Raw genomic sequence first — 23230 nt, forward strand, 5'->3', positions numbered from 1 at the left:
TGGAATGATGCTAGAAAATGGGAGGGAGCTGCTGTTTGAGCTGAAAATGCCTGAAAAAAATGTATCACTGTTCAGGCGTTTTCCATTGAAGACTTGAGATTGAGGGAACATGGAAGAAGAATGTAGGGTCTTGCTAAGACTGTACAACCTAGTACTGAACAGGAAGGGAGAAAAGTGGGAAATGCCTGGCTGTGCTGATGGGAGAATCGTGTGAATTTCTTTCCTGCAACCACGATATATGGGGGGCTGCCTAACACTGGATATCAGCAGAGATAATAACATTAATACAACACATAGCAGAAAATAACTTTATAGGTGAGATACAGTAGGGACTAATGTGAGTGTACAGTATGTAAAGTGTTGTACAAATTGTTGGTGGTATATAAATGTCAGCAATATATAAAGTGCAAGCCAATTATGCCCTGGAGGGAGAGGATTTATTTTATTTTTTTGAGTATATGAAATGGTTATATAACAATTACAAAACCCTTTCAGTATAGTGACCCTATGATAATGTCATTTTTGTTGTAGACAGCAGAAGATACAGCTTGTGAATAAACTTGCTAAGGACACAGACGTTTGCCTCAAGAACTTTACATCGCTTCCCACAGACAGCGATCAGGTACTGATACTATCTTACAGCTCAGCTCCAGCCAAAAGCATTTCTTATAAACTGGTGAGGGGTTAATATACTGTATCTGTTGTCTTTTTATTTCCCTGAAACAAGTAAAAATGGGGTGCTAGATTAAAAGCATCAGTAGATCAATCAAATTGTGCTAAGGCACAGTGGCTCTGGCGAGGCTGCTCTAAACAAAAGCGGAGTGTCCCAAAAGCAAGGAGCCCAGTTTTGATGAGTCACATGTGCAAAATTCAGCAAGAGTGTCCAAAAAGCTTTTATTATTGATATTTGCTCACAAGGAGACAACACGTTTCAGGTGGGCTTCCCTTGTTCAGGACTTTCGCGTGACAGAGGTCTCCAAAAGGCACCTGGGTATAATTGTTTTCTGCAGAAAAAAAATCAGGTGTGAGAAAGAAAAAGATTGGCTCAGCATAGATACATTACACTTAAAGAGGAAGTAAACCCTGTTGGGTTTTACTTCCTCTTTATTTCCCTGCAGAGGTAAAGCATAATGGGCTACTATGCATCGCATAGTAACCCATTATATGTCACTTACCTGAAACCGAAGCCTGCGATGTCACCGCTGTCCCCACTAGCAGCGAGCGTCCATCTTCACCCCTCTTCCTTCCAGGCCGCGAACTCCGGCTCTGTGACTGGTCGGAGTCACGTGACGTCACGCCCGCGCATGCACGTGGGAGCCGTCAGTCACAGCATGACCCCCTTTAGAAACGTCACGATCTGCCCTTTCTAAAGAGCTCATGCGCCGTAGACATCGGTGCACGGCTTTATTGTAAATATCTGCTAAACCGTGGAGGTTTAGGAGATATTTCCAGCACCTACAGGTAAGCCTTAATATAGGCTTACCTGTAGGTAAAAGTGATTGTACAGGGTGTACAATCACTTTAAGCCCTGAAGAAGGGGGAGATCTATAACCTGTAAAGTGCTGCGTAAACCGTTGGCACTATATAAATCCTGTATAATAATAATATAATAATTACCTTTTCGCTGCCAGAGCAATTTTTGAATTTTTTGCACACATTTAAAAAATCATTTTAAGGTCATCAGTTTAGTGTTATGGAGGAGGACTTGTGCTAGAATTTATTGCTCTCACTTTGTTTTGTGCGGCGATATATAACATGTAAATGACATTCAGCGTTTTCGTGCGTAGGTGCCCCGACGGGTGCGTTTACGTTCGTGTCTGTATATATTATGTGGGGGTGGGGCTCAAAGTTTTTTGGGGGTTTTTTGCTTAAATTTTTTTTTGCTTAACTTTTTTTTTTTCATCACATATGGGACAAAAAGTCACCTATGTGATGATATTTAGGTGACATGTTCTCTTTAATGACACATGCAGAGTCTAAAATACCCTGCATGTTACCTCTGGACTCCACTGAATGTATTGCAATGCATATCACATTGCAATACATTTCTTCCTGACTATGCTAGCCAGGGAAAGTGACAGGTGACACAGAAGTGATATCATACACGTCGCTTTCTGGGTTGCGGCAAGAAGGGGAGGAGAGCTCTTCTGCTCTCCTCCCTCCCTCCACCCACCGGCAACCCCCATGTCAGTCCTGGGCCTGCAAGCGGAGCCTGGAATACATGGCAGGGGGTGCCAGTACCAGGGGTGTGTGGAAGCAATTGGCGGCAGCGCAGCCACCCAAACGCTTCCACCTGACAGGCAGTAGTCCTGCCTGTCAGTTTTACAGAATCCAGGTGACTGCAGCCAATGCATGTGTGAAACCTCCCGCTGTCAGGTTCGTATGACATATGGACCTTGTAGTGAAAAGGTTAAAGCAGAACTAAAGTCTCCTCTCCTTTTCAGGCAAGGAAGCTACCATCTTGGCCTTTGTTTGATCTGCAGTTGTCATGGTGCTGCACATGTAATCAGCTATGACACCAGCCATTTGATGACTTGATAATTTGGGCCAGTTGATAGCGAACCTAAGCATACTAGCTTCTGAACTCTCCTACTAGGTTCACATCTACAGATGTGACCAAGCATGTACACTTTCCACCTGTCACATATAGGGCATTCCATTCATTTCAATGGGCTGCGCTACGGACGAGAAATGTAAAATAGGAGTCCATGACCCCTTTTCCAAAAATGTGCTGCCTCAAACCACATGGTGCATGGGTTAGCAGATGTGTGGGGGTGGCATTAACAATTAATGGCACCACCATGTGTCTGCTAAAGCACACATAGTTTCTATGTATATCAAGAAAGTGAAATGCATGCATTCCCGACACGCAAAGATGTGAACCTAATCTCAGACCTTTGTCTGGTGCTCTCACTGGATTTTGTACAGGTAAACTTTTTTTTATTGCTATCCCTGTTCCCACTCCTCACTTCCTGTCTGTTGAAGGGTAGCAGACAGACAGAAAAAACATCCTGACAAGATTTCCTGTTCTGTTTCCCTTTTGAGGGAGATTTCCCCTCATTTCCTGGCCAGGTGGCAGACAAAACATAGTCAAAACATAGCCAAAGTTCAGTAACCGGAACGGATAGTCAGCAAAGCCAGAAGTCAGGGATCAATGTAGTGGAACAGCAAGCAGGATCTGTAGCCAGAATCGCAGGAGATAGTTTATGTTGATGAGATTCCCTGGACTGTACAGCTTAAGTAGTCAGGACTGACGAGCAGGATATCATCAACAGCTGAGTAACTGTGGAGAGATAGGAGCTGGCAATTAGCCGACAGCTGAGCGGCCAGCTCAGAGAAGGAAGGGCTGAGCCCAGCCCTGACAGAAATGCTTTTCCTAAAAAAGAAACCATTAGAAATTGCAGCACTATAAAAAAAATCATCCAAGTCCAAATCCATATGAGAAATGCACATTTGGACATTTAAGAACAAAAGTCATAGTTACTAATTTTATTAAGAAAAATGCTGTGCACATTGCAATATCTATTTAATTCACTAAGGGACTTCATATATTCTTTTTTGATAGTGTGGTTCTTGTATTAGCACAGATTGTTTTGCTTGTTTTTAGATTATTCATAAAAAATGCTACATAAAATATTGGCAAGTCATCATTTTTTTTTTTTTTTTTTTTTTTTTTTTTTTTTACTCTATTTTACTCTATCTTTTTAAATGAAGTTTAATTTTTTTTTTTCAATTCTTTAATAAAGTTTAAATTTTAACCAAATAACCTCTTACCTCCTGAAAGCATTGCAGCAGTGAAGAGGTTTGCGTTGATTTATTTGCGTAGGCTTGTGCAGTGAGGCATACTACATAAAAAGGAACAGATACTTTTGTTTTAAACACATTTCCCTTTTTCTCTTTTATGGTGCTTTTTTCATAAAGGGAAGTTTCTGAATGATGCACGTTTCTTTTAATGATAACAAATGTAAATCAGTACTTTATATTTATGATGGACGAATAGACATGATTAGTAGATACCCATTTTTAAAGTGAAAGCAAAGTCTTTCCTTTTATTGCTATGAAGAGTTACATAGACAAGTCTACCTTCCTCGTACTACTCTTTAAAATCTGAACCCCAAGTAAAATACATTGTTAAAATACAGTACACATGTGTAATGTGAAATGATTTGTGATTTGCCTAGCCATTTTTGCGAATGTACAGAACGCACATAGCTTAAGCTAGCATAAGGCGCCTCTCGCAAGGGCAGCCAGGAAATGGTAAAAACAGGTGGTTGAGTCATGGTTTTATATTTCCCCTCCCTCCTACCACCTAAAGCCTACCATAGAGCCGGAGGGAGCTGTTCACATGCCATGTCACCACCTCTCAAACTCGCCCATTCGAGTCAAGAGAATGAACAAGAGTAAATGTAGCCTAAGGGAGCCCACAGGTACAACATTCAGCCTCCCATTGCAATAAATGGCTGTGTGCTGTGTAATATTGAGAGCCCGAGACTACCAGCCAGCCGCTGGTAAAAGGAAATAGTCTTTACTGGTCTCACAAAACAAGCAAACACAAATAGCAAAAATAAAAGCATAGTCCTTATATAATTTATTACCACTAAATGGCTCATCACTAGTATCTCGATTCCACACCTGGGTCTAAAGTCCCTGTCTGTTTCAGGGTACATGATAAGCCGCAGGAGCCCAGCAAAACAGAGTCTCAGTCACTAGACAATCCACACTTTCTTACACCTGTGGACTATTCCACGTCACCCCATAGACAGGCGCTGACTTCTTCCTGCTGCTTTTCAGGCCTCACTTGCAAGCAGGTAACTCCAAAGACATGCTGGTAGGTTAATTGGCTTCTGTCCAAAATTGGCCCTAGTATATGAATGTTAGGGACCTTGGATTGAGGGCTCCTTGAGGGTAGAGACTGATGTGAGTGTGCGATATATATGTGTGGAGCGATGCGTAAAAATTGACACAGCGCTATATGGGTACCTTAAATAAAATAGGGATAATTGTAGACACGTGCCCACACTCACTCAGGTTAAACTCGATGGACTGGTGTCTTTATTCAACCTTACTAACTATGGAACTATGTAACTCTTTTGGGACCAAAGTCCTTGTAATCAGGGTTAGGAGGCTCTTTCCCGCCCACAGTCTTTCCGAGCTTCTGAATTCCAGGTCCCAAATGAGGACTACCAATACAGAGAGTACTGTAAATGAGTCCTCTCCTCTCTGATTGGACTACCCCAGAGACCCCTCACTCTAAATGGGTGAGAACCCCTGAGTACTAAAAAATGTCTCTTGAACTTTCCCTTATGGGGACCATAACCGAAATAGTGGGGAAATAAATTTCCAGTACAGGACCCATCCCTGGCGACCTGTACAATATGCATATGTACTTGCCTAAACACATGCATGCATATGGACGTATGGCTCTGAACGTGGACAGCCTGTGTCCTGGGCAGTGGTGGCCCGTCCAGTCCGGGCGCCGCCCCCTCTCTCCATGCCACCCCCACATATGCAATGGATAGATTCATGCATAGCATGAATCTATCCACGGCCGCTGCAGCCACCCCCTATTCGTGCGTCCTGCCCCTTTCAGGGCACCGGGTACATAAATTGCAGCAGCCAGGGTTTATTTTTTTTTTTTTTAAGCACCTGATTAGAGACAGAGGCTCTAATAGGCTTCAAAATAGGGTGGGCTCAGGTCGCAGAGAATGCGCTCCGATCCCACCCAGGTGTGTTACAACAGTGATTAAGCCCGGGTTCAGACTATACCGGGCTGCGGATCACACAGGAGCGCTGTGCGTCCCTGTTCCCTGTTTCAGGGACGAATCGGGGCTGATTCTATGCCTGAATTCGGCCCTGAAACGGAGCCAAAGACGCACAGTGCAGTGCGCTCTGCAGCCGCCCCGGGGATATGTGAACCGGCTCCATAGGTGTGAACCCGGGCTTAACAACACTGTTGAAACACTGATCCTCAATCTGGCTTATAGGAAGTGAGTGTGAGACCTGTTTTCTGATTGGCTGAAAAGAGACTACTCCCAGTTGGCCGTCGAGGAGGAGGGAAGAACCCATGGAGAACGGGAGGCCGCCGAGCAGGGGAAGCCATCGGTGATGGGGTAAGTGCTACTGACCGGGGAGGGGGGGTGGCATTCTGTTTGCCACCAATAAAAAAAAAATTTTCACTGGTCCTGGGTCATATGTCATATATGCCTACAGGCATGCACATGTTTATGCAAGTACTGCCGTATACTTATGTACAGCTGCATACAGCCATGGATAAGCTTCTATGTTTAGATTGTAAGCGCCCTCTGATGCCTACTGTATTAAAGTGTATTGCTGTATCAAATACTATGGAAAAAGTGACTCTGCAAGTATGAGTGCAAGAGATGATAAGATCTGGAATTTTTTTTTTTTTTTTTTAAAGGTATGTTTTTTTTTTTTTTTATGTTTGTTTGTTTTTATAGGTAAAAAATTTGGTCATTGACTTCCTCTCATCTGCAATTTTTATATTAACTTTCCTCAGCATGATGCTCCGTGATAAAAAAACATAATAAATATCCCATTACAGTATAGCCTTTGGTCGCAATGGATGGCAACAAATCAGCAGGATATACATGATAACAAACAAGACGTTTTTACTGTGCCTATCACAGGGAGAGACACTTTGACAAATGCCATGGACCAGCTATGCTTTTAAAGTGATTATTCAACCTGTAAAAATATAAAATACATTAAATAGTATAAAAATACTGTTATAAGCTGTTACTGTGACAAATGCAATTTTTTTTTACATTTTTGTCTTTGTCAGCTATGATAAAAAATGCATTCAGCGTATTTATTGAAACAATATATGCCCTTCAAATATAAACAGATTTATGCCCTCAAAAACCGTGTAAACATTTTGTAGGCTGGTGTTTTAGTCAGAGTTAAAGAGGAAATAAACTCTTTTTTTTTTTTTTTAATTATTATTATTTTTTCTTCCCTGCAAAGTAAAGGCATAATGTGCTAGTATGCATCGCATACTAACACGTTATGTGACACTTACCTGCAAACGAAGCTTGCGTCATCCCCAGTGCAGGCCACATCCATCTTTGCCGGTCTTCCTTCTGGAGCCACGGACTCCGGCTGTGTGACCAGCCAGAGCTGCATGACGTCGCTTCCGGTCACGGCACACGCTCCTGAAGAAACAGCACAGGCGGCCATTCCTTCGGAACCATGCGCCAATTACATCATCAGCACAGTATACAGTAAATATCTACAGCGCACGTTTAGGAGATATTTACAATACTTATAGGTAAGCCTTATTCTAGGCTTACCTATAGGTACAAAGTATACAGGAAGGTATACAACCTCTTTAAAATCACCTACTTTTATTTTCATTACATATTCTTATTCATATAGCATAACTGGAAAAAATTGCTGCTTACATTTTACTTGTATCTTTTTGAAAACTCCAAATCTGAAGTTTTCCTCTGCTGTGCTGAGAGGGCTTAGGAATTAAAGTTCATCATAATTAACCCTGTCTGTACTGTACTGGCACATCTCATTATCAGTTGTAAACTAGATTTGAACAATGTCTGTCCTTACAAAGGGTTAATGATCTAGAAGCTGGCATTCTATGATAATGAGGAAACTTGATGTTTCCTTTTATCAGTGGAGACAGATTGCATTTCCTCTCATTTCAAATTGTTCAGAATAGCGGGCAGTCTCTGCCCAAGCCCTGCTCCAAACAAACGCCTAGAAAGGTAACAAATATTTGTTAAATTATAATAGGTATGCTGTGAGTGGGAATACAAAACAAAGATGTATTGGGGTCTTTCTGAAATTTCACTGCAAAAGAGGAAATTTACCACCATTTTTTATTTTAAAGTTAATTAAAAAATTTAATTTTAGATGACCCAAGTTGTGTTTTTTTTTACACTGAACCTCGGCTGTTATAAGCAAACTGAGTATACATTTTTTTTTTTTTTTTTTTTTTACCTTTTACCTTTTTGTCCAAGCCGCCAGACTAGGGTGTAGGTTTATCAAACAGGGAAGAGCCAAGATCCTGATGATCACAGCTGATCTCTCAGGTGTGTCAGTTTATGAAGCTGAGGAGTGGAGAACATGTTCTTCACTTCTCATTCACTTTTACGCAGATGACCAGTTTATGAAGGTGAGATCTGAAGATCTCACTGGCCATCTCTGTAAAATATCTCCGTCCCAGATTCTCCAGCTCAGAGGTTGAGAAGCTGCTACGATGTGAGCAAGGAGGCTTCTTTCTTCCTAAAATCAGCAACAGCAAGCTTAAAGATTGATATAATCAATAAATATATAATATATATATATATATTTTTTTTTTTTTTATTATGTATGTGTGTGATATGTACACACACAAAATATATATATACACACACAGTATAGTTATAATGTATTGTCTTTTAGGACCCATTCACATCTGAGCAATGCAGAATTGCGCAATTCTTGCCACAATTCCAAATTGCTGTAAAATTGTGTCAAAATATGCAATGAGCTTCTGGGTGTGCCATTAATTGTTAATGGCACCCCAAATGCAGTTAGATATGCATTTTGCCATACATTTGGTCATTTGACAAATACACTACCAACGTGCCAAAATGTGCATTGAAAAATGCACAACACTCCATGCTCAAAAATGTTAAATTTGGCTTTTTGGGCCTTTTTTGTGTGCATTTTGGTACGGTTTTTGATGCAGTTTTTGCTGCTTTTTTCAGCACACATTTTGGCTTGTTTTTTTAAAACACATTTTAGCACATTTTATGTGCATTTTGGTGCTTTTTTTAACACATATTTTGGCAAATTTTTTACCTGTGTTTTTGTGTGCATTCCGGAAACGCATGCAAAATGCATGATATGTTTGCAATGCCATTAATTGTTACTGGCACCCCAAAAGTGGATAGCAAATGTGCTGTTTACCAAAATACGCATAAAAAGCAAATCAAAATGCACTTTAACAAAGTGTCAAACTACATGCTAAAAGAAGCCCCTAAATGTTGGTTACAAACCACACCAAAATGCGTGTTAAAATAACCTGTGCCAAAATGTGCGCTAAAGGGCCAATATGTTTTTAAAAAAGCGCTAGTGCTTAAAGGGGTTGTAAAGGTAAAAATTTTTTCATCTTAATGCATTCTATGCATTAAGGTGAAAAAACTTTTGACAGTACCGCCGCCCCCAGCCCCCCCGTTTTACTTACCTGACGCCTCGAATCTTCGCTGCTCGTCCTCGTCATCTTCATTGCAGCTCAGCCTGGTCGCTGATTGGCTGCAGTGGATGGATTGAAAGCAGCGCAGCCATTGGTTCGCGCTGCTGTCAATCACATCCGATGACGCGGCGCGCCGGGGGCGGGGCCGAGTGATACAGCGAGCGGCTATAGCCGCCGGCTGTATCACGGGAGCGCGCCCGCAAGCACTCACCACCATGCGAGGGAGCTCGCATTAAGGTGGTAAATGCTTGCGGGGAGGCGCTGAAACAGCCGCCGAGGGAGCCCAGAAGATTAGGTTCGGGGCCACTCTGTGCAGAACGAGCTGCACAGTGAAGGTAAGTATAACATGTTTGTTATTTTAAAAAAAAAAAATACCTTTACAACCCCTTTAATATTTTCATGTAATCACACAGTCTTTTTAACTTTGGTTTCACTTTTAAAACTCAGCTGCTCTGTAATCACACAGGTGTCTCAGGAGATCAGACAGCTCTGCCCCTTCTACTCAGATCTCAGGTGTTCTCAGAGGAAAAACTTCTCATCTCTCCTTCTGAGAACAAATGTTCTCCACTTTATAAACGGGGTGCCAGAGGAGAAGATTTTTCTCTGAGAACTGAAATTAGATAAATTATCTCTGATAAACGGACACCTAGAACTGAGGGGATTCAAGCTAAGAAAATGACGCAGGAAATTCTAAGTCATTCCTTAGAGTTCCCTGTTTATTTGATGTGACTTATCTTTCATTTCTTTTTTTTATATATTTAGACAACTTCAACAAGAGTAGGATAGTACTTACAGTATGCATTTCTGTGCTTAAAGTGGACCTTTAGTCACATCTGATCACTCCTCCATCTCTTTTACACATTTGACATTTTTTTTTAAATTTTTGGATGTGGGGGTAGGATAGCAAGCACTTTTTCAAACAGGCACTTGCTCCCATTTACTTATTTCTTGGGAAGGAAAGGATGACGTCTGCTTGTTTCATGCCCCCCCCAGGCCTGTTTCCTCCTGGAATACACATGTCACACGTCAGTCTCCCCGTTGTCAGTGCCTTGCACAGTAGGGGGCTTGCTGTCAGTCTTCAGGAAGTCATAGCTGGTCCCCATATCCAATATGGCAGCTTGGGATTTAAATGGACCTGTGAAGACTTCAGGTTAAAGGAAGACAGCGCTGGACTTCTTGGTAAGTACATGTTTATTTAAGGTCAGCAGCTACAGTATTTCTAGTTGCTGACTTTAAATTTTTTGTCAAAGTGGGTGAAGTTAATCATTTAGCCTTCATGTACATTGCTACTGGTAAATGGACGTTTAGGAGCAGTTGGGCATTTTTTTCAGCTGCCCCTGAACTCTCCTCTATGTTATCAGTACATGTACACAGGGTCGTTTCTAGGCGGTTGAGTTTAGAAGCATTTTTTGGAAAGCAAAAAAAAAAGGTTTTCAGGACGGATGTTCAGAGGCGTTTAAAACGCCAAATGTCTGTAACAGCTTGTAAACGCGGTAACTCGCATTTAGCCACGTTTTGTCCAATGGCGCTTTCAATTTTTTACTATTTTGGGAAAAAATTTAAATTAAGTGTGGCATGTAAACCCGGCAAAATGGACACTTTTAAACGTCGGTTACTACCTGTCAAGTTAAATTGTTCAAGAGAGGTTGTAAAATGTCCCGTGTACGTTAAGCCTTAAAACACGAAAAGAGTAATTAGGGGTTTAAGATGTGCATGAAAATTGTGTCAAATGGTAAACTTTTGTACAGTAGAGATTTCAAATGCATTTCTATAACCTTGTGTTCTCTTTGTTTGTCAGAGACAGAGAAAACTGCAAAAAGACAGACTCCTGAATGAGTTCAGCTCTGCGCTAACAAACTTTCAGAAAATTCAGAGACAAGCTGCAGAGAAGGAGAAAGAGTTTGTGGCCAGAGTCCGCGCAGGTTCCAGACTATCTGTAAGTTAAACATCAGAGGTATAGTCTTTGCTTGGCTAATGGATGGGCTGTGTAGAACCCCTTCCAAACTTTGAGCCTGCAAACTAGACTATATCATTGAGTATACAATGTTTGCATTCCATCATTCAGCTTTATGATTTTTTGGGCTCCTTTCAGGATCATGGGTGTAATGTATAGATGGAATGTAATAGTTTCTTCTATGCTTGGTCCATTTTGAATCCACTAATAACAGGATCTGCCAATTTCATGCACTCTGCTAATGTCCAGACTTTTACGATCACAGTGAAGGATCTAAGAGCCAAATACATCAACTTTCAGTTGGTGGTTTAAAGCCATAATAGAGCAGTGTTACCTAAATATTGTTTTGTCAAAGTTTGTCTAGTAACATGATTCCCATGGTTAGAATGTAATCGCCATATGAACATAGATCATTCCCTTCTCTCACTCTGAAGCTGCTCTCCAAAAAACTAAGGATGCCATGTGCCTGACCGGACCCTACTGGCCACCTTGTTTCTGTTCCCCTCCCCTCAACTCTTTATTCTTCCCTTGCCTCTAAATCTCTCCACTCCCACCTTCCTTTTTTCCTTTCACCCCCTTTAGTCTTCACTTCCACTGCTCCTTTTCCCCACTCTTCATCTAACTTTTCTCAATCCACGCCTTCTTCTATTCTCCTTCCATATGATGCTAGCAACAGAAAAAATGCCATATACTGTACAGTTCTGCAACATAATAATCGCCCTCTCTATGACCTTCAGCTCACATGATCCCAGCATAGTGTACCATTTTATTCTAACTACAAAAAAGTGGCAACCACCCCAACCTATAACCGGCCTTTGCAGCAAGGTGCACATGGAAAGGTAATGCACATCACAAACCAAAAGATTTCCTGCAAAGCAACCAAATTGGCCATGTCTAACAGTTTACAGGAAAAACAGAGGCCTTTGTTTGCACACATATGCAAATATATGCGTAAGCTGCAGTACCCACGCCAAAGGACCTCTGTACATACTGTGGACCTGCTAGTACACACGGGCCAAATGTCGGGCGGCAATCAGCCGGTTCAATAGAAACCGCCCGACATTTCTCGAAGGGGCATGACCGAAAAAGGTCTGCCGATTGGCTCCCGATCAGCGTTCTCAGCCAATAGCTGAGAGCACTGACTGGAGTGTTCCGGCAGTGGGGGAGTGGGCAGTCTCCCTGTCAGAACACAATAGAACAGCAGGGGAGATCGCTGCACTGATATCAGGTAGTTTGTACAGCTGCTCCTCCTGAGCTGTCAGTTTTTTTTTTTTTTTTCATTCAGCCCTGCTGGGTTGAAGGAAAAAAAAAAATACTAGTGTGTACTAGGCCTAACTCTCTAAATTTCCAGAGCCTCCATAGTAGGAGCACATACAGGTGCATCTCATAATATTAGAATATCATCAAAAAGTTTATTTCAGTAAGGCCTCTTTCACACGGGGCAGATCAGTCATGATCCGCCCCGTGAACACACGCTGGCTCAGCGGGGATCGCTCCGCCGATCCCCGCTGAGCAGGAAGATGACAGGTGCATCGCTGCACAGTGTGCAGCGACGGACCTGTCAGAGCGCCGCTCTCCCCTATGGGGGGATCGGATGATGACGGTCCGTAGTGTCCGTCGTCATCCGATCCGATCCGAAAACGGAGGGAAAAGTAGGTTTTTCCTCCGTTACACTTTTCGGATCGGAGCGGGGTCGGATGTCAGCGGACATGTCACCGCTGACATCCGACGCTCCATAGGGATGACTGTATGTCCGTTTTTCATCCGAAAACGGATGGATGAAAAACGGACATACGGATCATCCGTGTGAAAGAGGCCTAATTCAATTCAAAAAGTGAAACTCATATTTTATATAGATGCGTTACACACAGAGTGTTATATTTCAAGCATTTCTTTCCTTCTTTCTTTCAATTTTGATGATTATGGCTTACAGCTAGTGATTTCCCAGAATTCAGTATCTCAGAAAATTATAATATATATTATAATAAATATTATATAAGACCAATAAAAAAAAAAGGATTTTTGATACAGAAATGTTGGCTTACTGAAAAGCATGTCTATGTTCGGTATAGTATGCACTCAATACTTGGTCGGGGCTCCTTTTGTATGAATTACTGCATCAATACAGCGTGGCATGGAGGCGATCAACCTGTGGCACTGCTGAGGTGTTATTAAAGCCCAAGTTGCTTTGATAGTGGTTTTCAGCTCATCTGCATTGCTGGGTCTGGTGTCTCTCATCTTCCTCTTGACAATACCCCACAGATTCTCTATGGGGTTTAGGTCAGGCGTGTTTGCTGGCCAATCAAGCACAGTGATATCATGATCATTAAACCAGGTATTGGTACTTTTGGCAGTGTGGGCAAGTGCCAAGTCCTGCCTGAAAATGAAATCAGCATTTCCATAAAGCTGATAAACAGAGGGAAGCATGACGTGCTCTAGAATTTCCTGGTAGAGGGCTGCGCTAACTTTGGATAAAACAGAGTGGACAAACATCAGCAGATGACATGGGAAATCATCACTGACTGTGGAAACACTGGACCTCATGCAACTTGGATTCCGTGCCTCTCCATTCTTCTGCCAGACTCTGGGACCTTCATTTCCAAATGAAATGCAACATTTTCTACAGTCAGTGATGATTTGGGGAGCCATGTCATCTGCTGGTGTTGGCCCACTGTGTTTTATCAAGTCCAAAGTCAACGCAGCCCTCTACCAGGAAATTCTACAGCACTTCATGCTTCCCTCTGCTGACCAGCTTTAGGAGATGCTGATTTCATTTTCCGGCAGGACTTGGCACCTGTCAACACTGCCAAAAGTACCAATACCTGGTTTAATGATTATGGTATCACTGTGCTTGATTGGCCAGCAAACTTGTCTGACTTAAACCCTATAGAGAGTCTGTGGAGTATAGTCAAAATGAAGACCCTACAATGCAGATGAGCTGACGGTCGCTATCAAAGCAACTGGGCTTCCATTACACCTCAGCAGTGCCACAGGCTGATCGCATTCATGCAGTAAATTCATTCAAAAGGAGCCCAACCAAGTATTATGCCGCGTACGCACAAGCAGACTTTTTGACCGGACTGGTCCGACTGTCTATCCGACGAACTTTCGGCGGACTTTCCTAACAAACGAACTTGCCTACACACGCTCACACCAAAGTCCAACGAATTTGTACGTGATGACGTACGACCGGACTAAAATAAGGAAGTTGATAGCCAGTAGCCAATAGCTGCCCTAGCGTCGGTTTTCGTCCATCGGACTAGCATACAGACGAGCGGACTTTTCGATAGGAACTGGGTCCGGCAGAGTTCCGACGTAAAGATTTGAAACATGTTCCAAATCTAAAGTCTGTCAGATTTTCGACCGAAAAAGTCTGCTGCAGGTCCGATGAAGCCCACACACGGTCGGATTGTCCGCTGGACTCAGTCCATCGGACCAGTCCGGTCAAAAAGTCCGCTTGTGTGTACGCGGCATTAGGTGCATACTATACTGTACATGGACATACATTTCACAAAGCAAATTTTAAAAATCCTTTTTTTTAATTGGTCATATGTAATATCTAGTTTCCAGAGATACAGAATTTGGGGTTTTCGCTAGCTGTAAGCCATAATCATCAAAATAAAAAAGAAATGCTTGTAATCTATCACTCTGTGTGTAATGAATCTGGATAATAAATGAGTTTCACTTTTTTAATTGAATTACTGAAATTAATTTATTTTTTGACGATATTCTAATTTTATGAGATGCACCTGTAGAAGAATAGATAGATAAAGAGCAGGTATGCCTGGAGGGAGCCCACCCCTGCTTAAAGGCACAGGGACGCACGTGATGCCCAGCAAGAGCACAAAGGCAGCAAAGGCATGCAGCCCCTGCACACTTGTATTTACAAATGTGTGTAAACCAAACCCCATGTTTTTATGGTAAACTGTTAGAGGGGGCCAATTTGGTTGTTTTGCAGGCTGGCTGGTAAGTGTGCCGGGACACCATTTTATTCTAAACTACAGTTGTTCTCTTACAATTGTCCACTTTCTTGTTAAATGCTATTATGTAGGGATGATGGCACCTCCACATGTAAGCGTCATTGCCTCCTATTTTTCTGCGGAATGTTAATCCTTACATAAAAAGCCTTGAAATGTTTTTTTTTTTTTTTTTTTTTTTTTTAGTATAGTTATTGTGTTTACTTAAAAGTATTATTGGCTCAGTGATTGCTTTCACCCATTGTCTGGAATTGCTATTGAAAAATATTTCCTTTTTATAACTAGGGTTTTGAAATTCTGCCTCTATTTTAATAGCACCATTTGATTCCAGAATTGACATGTGGACTGTTGGCAATGCAGAGCTTGTATATTTATACAGATGTTTCTTCTTTGCTGTTTTCTACACATTAGGCTGGTGGGGCAGATGATGGTCTCAGAGATGGCGCACTGGTCAACTGGAATAAGTAAGGCAGAAAAAAACTAATATTTTAGAAAAAGTTTTAGAAAAAATGATTACCCACATATACTGTAAAATTCTTTGTTTGGGGGGGGATTTTTTAGTTCTTAAGTCTTTAGCCTCCCCATATTGGAAATTTTCTATACTGATGGACATACAATAGATTGTACCAAGAACTAGCAAATGCCATACACTAGTAGAATTTCATTTAAAATGTTTTCCAGTTCTTAGTGGGGTCGAAACGTCATTTTTTTTTTTTTTTTTTTTCAACCGCAGTGACATGAAAATTCGAAGTATCAGCATGGAAATTTTTCTTTAATACATTAATTTCTAACTGTGTATGTGTTTTTTTTTTTTTTTAGGAAAGTTTGTTTCAAATTAACATTACATTTACATTTTGAAGTACTTTCAAACAATATTCATCAAATCTTTGAATGTACTGAGAATTTTCGTATGAACGGTCGTTCTGAAAATCTATAAGTGTATGGCCAGCTTTATTGTATGTAGAGTGAAAGGAGAGTGAGCCTAATATACAACTCCCATCAAAACTTTGTTAGTTTTGAGTACAGCCTTAAAAGTTTAGAATGCCTGTCAGATTTATATTGCTGTTCACGTCACCATTGCAGAGATTTGTCTTCCCTTTTTGTCTCCCCTTTTTGTCTCATTGATAACATGGGTAATGATAATCTTGCGACTGAGCAGCAATAAAAATTTGATAGAGGTTCTAAACCATCTATACTCTACTAAAAGGAGATCTAGAAGGGTGGGGAAAAAATTGTATTCTTAATAGAAAATATATTTTTGATTTATTGATTATTGTATTCACATGCTAATCTGACTTTAGAATGAAATGCTTCCTGTACTTTTATAGCACTAACAAAGTGGATGTTTAACTGACATTTATCTAAGTTCTACTTGTCATTTGCTATGTACTTTTTAAAAGATTATCCAAAGATTAGCAGTCATAAAGCTGAACTTTTAAATGTATTTTATTTAAAGGAGTTGTAAACACCCTTTTTTTTTTTTTTTTTAAATAAAAATACGGTCACAAACATGCCTATACTTTCCTGCTCTGTGCAATCATTTTGCACGGAGAAGCCCCGATCCTCTTCTTCTGGGGTGTTCCCCGCCTGTGCTCCAAGCCCTTCCCCCTCATCGGGTGCTCCCACGGAAAGCCGCTTTCCCTGGGGGCACCCATGTGGGCTCGCTCCCGAGTCCAGCTGCTGCGTCCATTGACACAGACAGCGGGACTCGGTCCTACCCCCTGCTCCCGTGTCATTGGATCTGATTGACCGCAGCGGAAGCCAATGGTTCCTGCTGCTAACAATCTGTCCAATTAGGAGAGAGACAGCAACTGGATCTGCTGCGCTCATGCACATCGCTGGATCGGGTTCAGATAAGAAAAAGGAGGGGTTCTGGAGCGGAGCTGCAGCACAGAAGGTTTTTCTTCTTAATGCATAGCAAAGCCGCTTTCCCTGGGGGCACTTTGCATTAAGGTGAAAAACCTGGGGGCTTTACAACATCATAAAACTTCTGCTTGTCATTTACTGTGTACTTTTGAGAAGATTATCCACAGATAAGCAATATATTAACTTACACGTGATGTTTTATTACAGTGAGAGCCAATCACAGGTCATGCAAGAAGATGACATTACGGAAGATGACCTAAGGCTTATAGAAGAGCGTGAGTCTGCAATACTTCAACTTGAGGTGTGTTTCTATTTATTTACACAAAGGATTTTTTATTTTTTCACAAAGGAACAAATAATAATTGTTACAGACATTAAAATGTCATAAAACATCTAAAAAAAAAAGAAAAAAAAGTGAAACGGGAAGCAAGTATTTATCCAGCAGAGATATTCTATAGAAAAGAACAAAAAATATTTACTGCAATTAAAAGGCAGGTTAAGCTGAGAAACTCAAGGATTCGGGCCCTCATATTATTAAGTAGTGATACAATCCTTTAGTGTGTTTGTAAATGCAAGTATAGAGTATTTTTAAGCAATTTTACATTTACCTAAAACTATTTTTGTGTAACTCACATTTTTAAATAATTGCTTCACAATGTTTCTTTTATTTGTAGATTAGCCTGAAGCAGGGTAAATTAGCTACTACAATGAATCTTGGCTGCCTGAAAACCCGAACAGTGACTTCATCTGATTGGATGCAGTCACTATTTAGCTGACAATTTTCAAATTGTGTAGTACAAACAGTGGTTTATAAAGCTGTCCATACATGTAAAGATTTTTCTCATTCAGCCCAGTGAGCTCTTTAGATTTCACCATCCATGCTGAACAGTGTGGATGAACAAATCTGCTGCTGGCTTTTGTATTTTGACGCCAGCACCCACAGTTGTCAGAAACCGAACAGTGACTACAGCTGATAGGATGCAGTCACTGTTCGGCCACCATTTCTTTTCTTTTTTTTTTTTCGCCTGGCTGCTTTGATTTCTCTATTGAAGTTTGTCAAGCCTATTAGTGTTGGCAGGGCCACTCACAGCTTGGATTTTACAGGAATCTGCTAAATATTGAACTATGTGTGACCAAAAGAGAAGTATGGGGTTCTTTTAAAAAAAAAAAAATTATACTCCCCTAGGAGTCTAAGACTGAAAACTGAGCGACCAAAGAAAGCTAATCGCTCAATTCTTAGCCTTCAGTGAACAGAGAGCAATTGACTGTCAGTCACCGTCTCTGTGCTCTGCCCTTTACAGGAGAGCTGGGGTGTGAAGGGGGTGGGAGTGGGTGGCTCAGTCTCCCAGCAGCTTGCTGAGAGGCTGAGCCACCTGCTGGTCCAGGCATCCGAGTGGATCCTGATATTATAATCGGGATCTTTCCGAGCAACAACAAAAAGTGGGTGCACCGTCCTAGTGAATTAAAAAAAATAGCAGTTTATTAGGAATGTGAAAGAAAAGTATTTTACTTACAAACTCCTCACATGCATTGGCATATAAAAGGACGCAGATGAGACAGCCTCCAGGTCCACAGTACGGAAAGGTTTCTTCACAGTAAGAGCTGTGAAAATGTGGAATAGACACCCTCCAGAGGTGGTTCTGGCCAGCTCAGTAGATTGCTTTAAAAAAGGCCTGGATTCTTTCCTAAATGTACATAATATAACTGGGTACTAATCTTAATGGTTAAAGTTGATCCAGGGAAAATCCAATTGCCTCTCGGGGGATCAGGAAGGAATTTTTTCCCCTGCTGTAGCAAATTGGAGCATACTTTTTGGGGTTTAGTGCCTTCCTCTGGATCAACTGTGGGTGAAGGTTTGTGTATATGGGATTGTATTTTTTTTTTGGTTGAACTAGATGGTCTTTTTTCAACCTGACTAACTATGTAACAGTACTTAACCAGTGGTTTGGGGAGCCCTCAATAGCTTCCTAAGGCTAATGCATTTCAAGGGTCGAGCCCTCTTCTTCAGAGCCAAATAAGTAGAATACTTTTATTTCATATTCCTAATAAATTGTTATTTTGGTAATGCACTAGCTCGGTGCCCCTTGTTTTTGTTATTGTTTGTAGTACATGCGAGGATCTACTAGCCAGCCAAGCAGAAAAGTGTTAAACGTCCCTAGCACTACACCTAAGCGCAGGATCTTGCCAGAGCCTGGACTCGCTGAGTGAGATCAGCGTCGGCTGAAAATGGGTCACAGGGGGTGCAGAATGAACTGCACTCTTGTGATCTATAGGAGAATTAGGGTGAAAAAAGCTCACATAGTTCTTACATAGTTCTTACATAGTAGGTGAGGTTGAAAAAAGACACAAGTCCATCAAGTCCAACCTATGTGTGTGATTATGTGTCAGTATTACATTACATATCCCTGTATATTGCGGTCATTCAGGTGATTATCTAATAGTTTCTTGAAGCTATCAATGCTCCCCGCTGAGACCACCGCCTGTGGAAGGGAATTCCACATCCTTGCCGCTCTTACAGTAAAGAACCCTCTACGTAGTTTAAGGTTAAACCTCTTTTCTTCTAATTGTAATGAGTGGCCACGAGTCTTATTAAACTCTCTTCTGCGAAAAAGTTTTATCCCTATTGTGGGGTCACCAGTATGGTATTTGTAAATTGAAATCATATCCCCTCTCAAGCGTCTCTTCTCCAGAGAGAATAAGTTCAGTGCTCGCAACCTTTCCTCATAACTAAGATCCTCCAGACCCTTTATTAGCTTTGTTGCCCTTCTTTGCACTCGCTCCATTTCCAGTACGTCCCTCCTGAGCTTTGACCATACTTCTTCTTTAGGTCTTTACAAACTTTAGATTGGGCTATAAAAGCACACGGTAGACTGCCCAGCTTTTTGAGCCAAAAAGGTTTGATACTGTGGAGATGAACTATCTTTAAAGTGTTTTATGTGTTGTATTCCTAATAGCCACCTATTGGCTAATCCCACTCTAAACAGAATGACTGTGATGGCTGCAAATCAAAGTGACATAGAGGTACTCCTTGGGTCACCTAGTTTGGCACTTGGTAACCCCATATACTGTGTTTTGAAGTCCAATTCTTAAAGCGGTAGTAAATTACCACTGGAGTAAAAATTAAGTAGGGCCCCCCTGCAGGGTTAAGTCATATTGTACTAGTATGCACCGCATACTAGCATATTATGACAGACTTGCCTGCAAAGCGGATCCCTGCCGGCCAGTGCTGTCCAGGATCCCCAGCGCTGCCATCTTCATCCGGTCTTCCTTCTGGGTTCACAGGCTTGGTTGTATAAATGGCCGGAGCTGCAGTGATGTCACTCCCGCACATGCGCTCAGGAGCCCTCTGCTCCATCACAAAGCTCTGAAGGTACAGCACGGGTATTCCGTCCCTTCAAAGCAAATGAGTCAGTGACATGGCAGCATCGCTTGTGAATGTCTCTTAAACAGTGTAGATTTAGAAGATATTCACTGTACCTACAGGTAAAGCCGTATTATAGGCTTACCTGTAGGTACAAGTTCAAAAGTGGAGAGTAACTCCACTTTAAGGATAGATTTTGTCAGACACTTTGGTTAGGCACAAAAGAAGATTCTCTAGTTAACCTTAAAGATACATTTTAAATTCATTTAAGATATTCATATTATCATTATTTAATGCTATGTATTACTTATCCTTCCTTTAGGAAACACTGTAGGTTATCTCTTGAGTATGAAGAACCACATAAATGCAACCAGTTAGAAAACACATACAGAAGATGCAAATGCTGATTTGTGTTTAAAGATGCAGACTCGGGCTATTTTCTTGATCCTGATTTCATTATATGTTAAATAACTGACCAGAAATTAGTGACATAGATCATTGACTTGGTGAAGGAAGGACAAGTATGACATTTCCATACCCTGTACCCTCCATAACAAATGAGCAATGGCCCATAGGATCTGTCTTGACAGGCTTGTTTAATCCCCATCACTAACACACATGGATAGGAAACTGGGTGTGTATTAAAAATTTGTTCTGATGTTCTACAATGTGATGTTTAGGTAGGAACACCATCATTTTAGCAAATGATTCATGTATAATTTTATAGAAACATTTCTGTATTTATTTCCAACAGGAAGATATTAGAGGAATAAATGAAATATTTAAAGACTTGGGCATGATGGTTCACGAGCAAGGAGAAATGATTGGTGAGTTTGTATTATAAGTAATGAATTTGCTAATTTTACACTTTACCATCAGCAGATATTTACTACTTATGTGATTAAATCTGAAGGTGAGGCTCTTTTAAAATAAAAGTTCCTTTACCTGTCATTGCATTTTTTTTGAAGCTCCAACGTTCCATTCTGCCAAAATTATTATATTTATTAATCAAGCTTGTTTTGACTTGATAAATATTAACAGCAATTAAACTGCCGTTCTAATGTAAAAAAAGAGCGAATAAAGGCCACAATGCAATTTATGATAAAAAAAAGCATGATCCAAATAACCGCAGCCTGACTGATATAAATAAATCTTTCAATTTTGGCCATTAAAACAAAAATACAAATAATTGATCAGCTGGCACTTGCTTCCTCCTAAATGGATATCAAGTGTGATGAGTCTTTTAGTCATGTTGACACCACTAGTCCTTCTCCCAGTGTAATAAATTTTCACGCACTGAACGGGGCATAGACAGTTGCTTCTTTAATTGGGAGCTTAACATTTTATCTGCATTCCTTTTTTTTCTTTTTTTTTTTTTTGGGTAGATATTCATGTGTGGATAAGGACAGAGGCTGACAACTGGCATTAGAGATGGACATTGCTATCGCAGGATTGCAACTTGTGGTGTACTCACACTGGGACCAGTTACACTAAACCATGTCGGGGGTTTCATTGACCTCTACTTCCCCGCTGGTATGCATTCACATTGGGCTATTAGGAAGTGTTCCTGGGCACGCTAACATCATCACTTCTGCCAACCAGACCACAGTCATCCCTGCTTTTAGGCTAAGTCATCTATGGAGAGTTATGTGCTCAAGCATGGTCTGCACTCACATTGAAGCGAACAATACTGGACCACAAATGAACCGTGCCTGAAATGACCCCTTCTAAGGGTGCACGCACACTGGCAGTTTCACCCGTTCCCAGGCATGTTTCACTACCTTGGTATGGTTCATTGTGTAGTGTGAGTACTCCGAACAACACCCTGGGATGGTTAAGCATACCATGCTGGTGACCACTTGGAAGAGGTGGACCTGGGCATGGTTTATTTGTTGTCTGGTACAGTTTTTATCAGTGTGAGTGTACTGACGAACAGGTCACTGGCTGGCTGGCAGAGGAGTGTGCCCGAGAACACTTCCTTACAGTCCAGTGTAAGTGCAGACCAGTGGGGGGGTGGGGAGAATTGAACTTAGACATGGTTCAGTTTAACTGGTCCCAGTATTTATGCACCCTTAGGATGCACACACACTGAGCACAATTGAACTAAACCAAGTTCAATTATCCCCAATCCCCCGCTGATCTGCACTTACACTGGACTGTAAAGAAGTGTTCCTGGACAAACTTGCAACATCCACAATACATGAGGGGTGCAGCGCTAACTCAGTGTTAAAGTCTAGATAAGCATCACATAAATGTCCACAAATACATAAAAAGTACAGTAAAAGAATCCCCACACCAGCTTCTGTGAGAAAGGATGTGCATGCAGTCATCACCACTGTGAGAAGGGGGGCAAGTCTGCTTACCAGATCATATTGACCCTCAAATTATAGCAAGGTCAACAGCAGAATGTAAAGAATTAAGGGCTGGATGGATCACCAACACACTCACTAGGATAACAGCGTCACCTGTTTCTGCAGATCTTTCAGGTAAGCTATCCTTGTATTCTTAGGCAGGAATAACCCACTTCCAGTGGTACGTACAGTGCCAGCAATGTTGCTTCTACAAGTCGTATTTGGGGGCGGGTAACATTGCTGGCACTGTATGTACCGCTGGAGGTGAGTTATGATGTCTTTGAATACCTTTTGTGAGATACCAACAACCCATTATTATGGTGGCATCTGGTTTCTTACATTCTTTGCGACTTAGTGGGCAAACAAAAAAACATAAAGATGTAAATAATAAAGAAATTAGTCCAAATGAAAATGTGACAAATTTCTTAATTAATTTAGTGAACATCCTTCTTCCAGTAAAATTCTCAGTGCTCAAAAGTTCATATTGAAAGTGCTGAAGTGCTCCAG

The 23230-nt window shown here is 41.2% G+C and overlaps 1 protein-coding gene across 2 annotated transcripts in view; it reads left to right on the forward strand.

Moving 5' to 3' along the window:
* Window positions 1–23230, forward strand: part of STX7 (syntaxin 7) — a 54684-nt gene that overhangs the window by 17742 nt on the left and 13712 nt on the right. For both annotated transcript variants that reach the window (XM_073608686.1, XM_073608687.1), the window contains 5 exons: window positions 532–622; window positions 11013–11150; window positions 15557–15609; window positions 17219–17312; window positions 21127–21199. In XM_073608686.1, coding sequence (XP_073464787.1) covers window positions 532–622; window positions 11013–11150; window positions 15557–15609; window positions 17219–17312; window positions 21127–21199 — 449 coding nt within the window. The remainder of the gene's footprint in view (window positions 1–531; window positions 623–11012; window positions 11151–15556; window positions 15610–17218; window positions 17313–21126; window positions 21200–23230) is intronic.

The sequence above is a fragment of the Aquarana catesbeiana genome, linkage group LG13 (assembly GCF_042186555.1).
Source record: "Aquarana catesbeiana isolate 2022-GZ linkage group LG13, ASM4218655v1, whole genome shotgun sequence".
NCBI classification, from domain to species: Eukaryota; Metazoa; Chordata; class Amphibia; order Anura; family Ranidae; genus Aquarana; species Aquarana catesbeiana.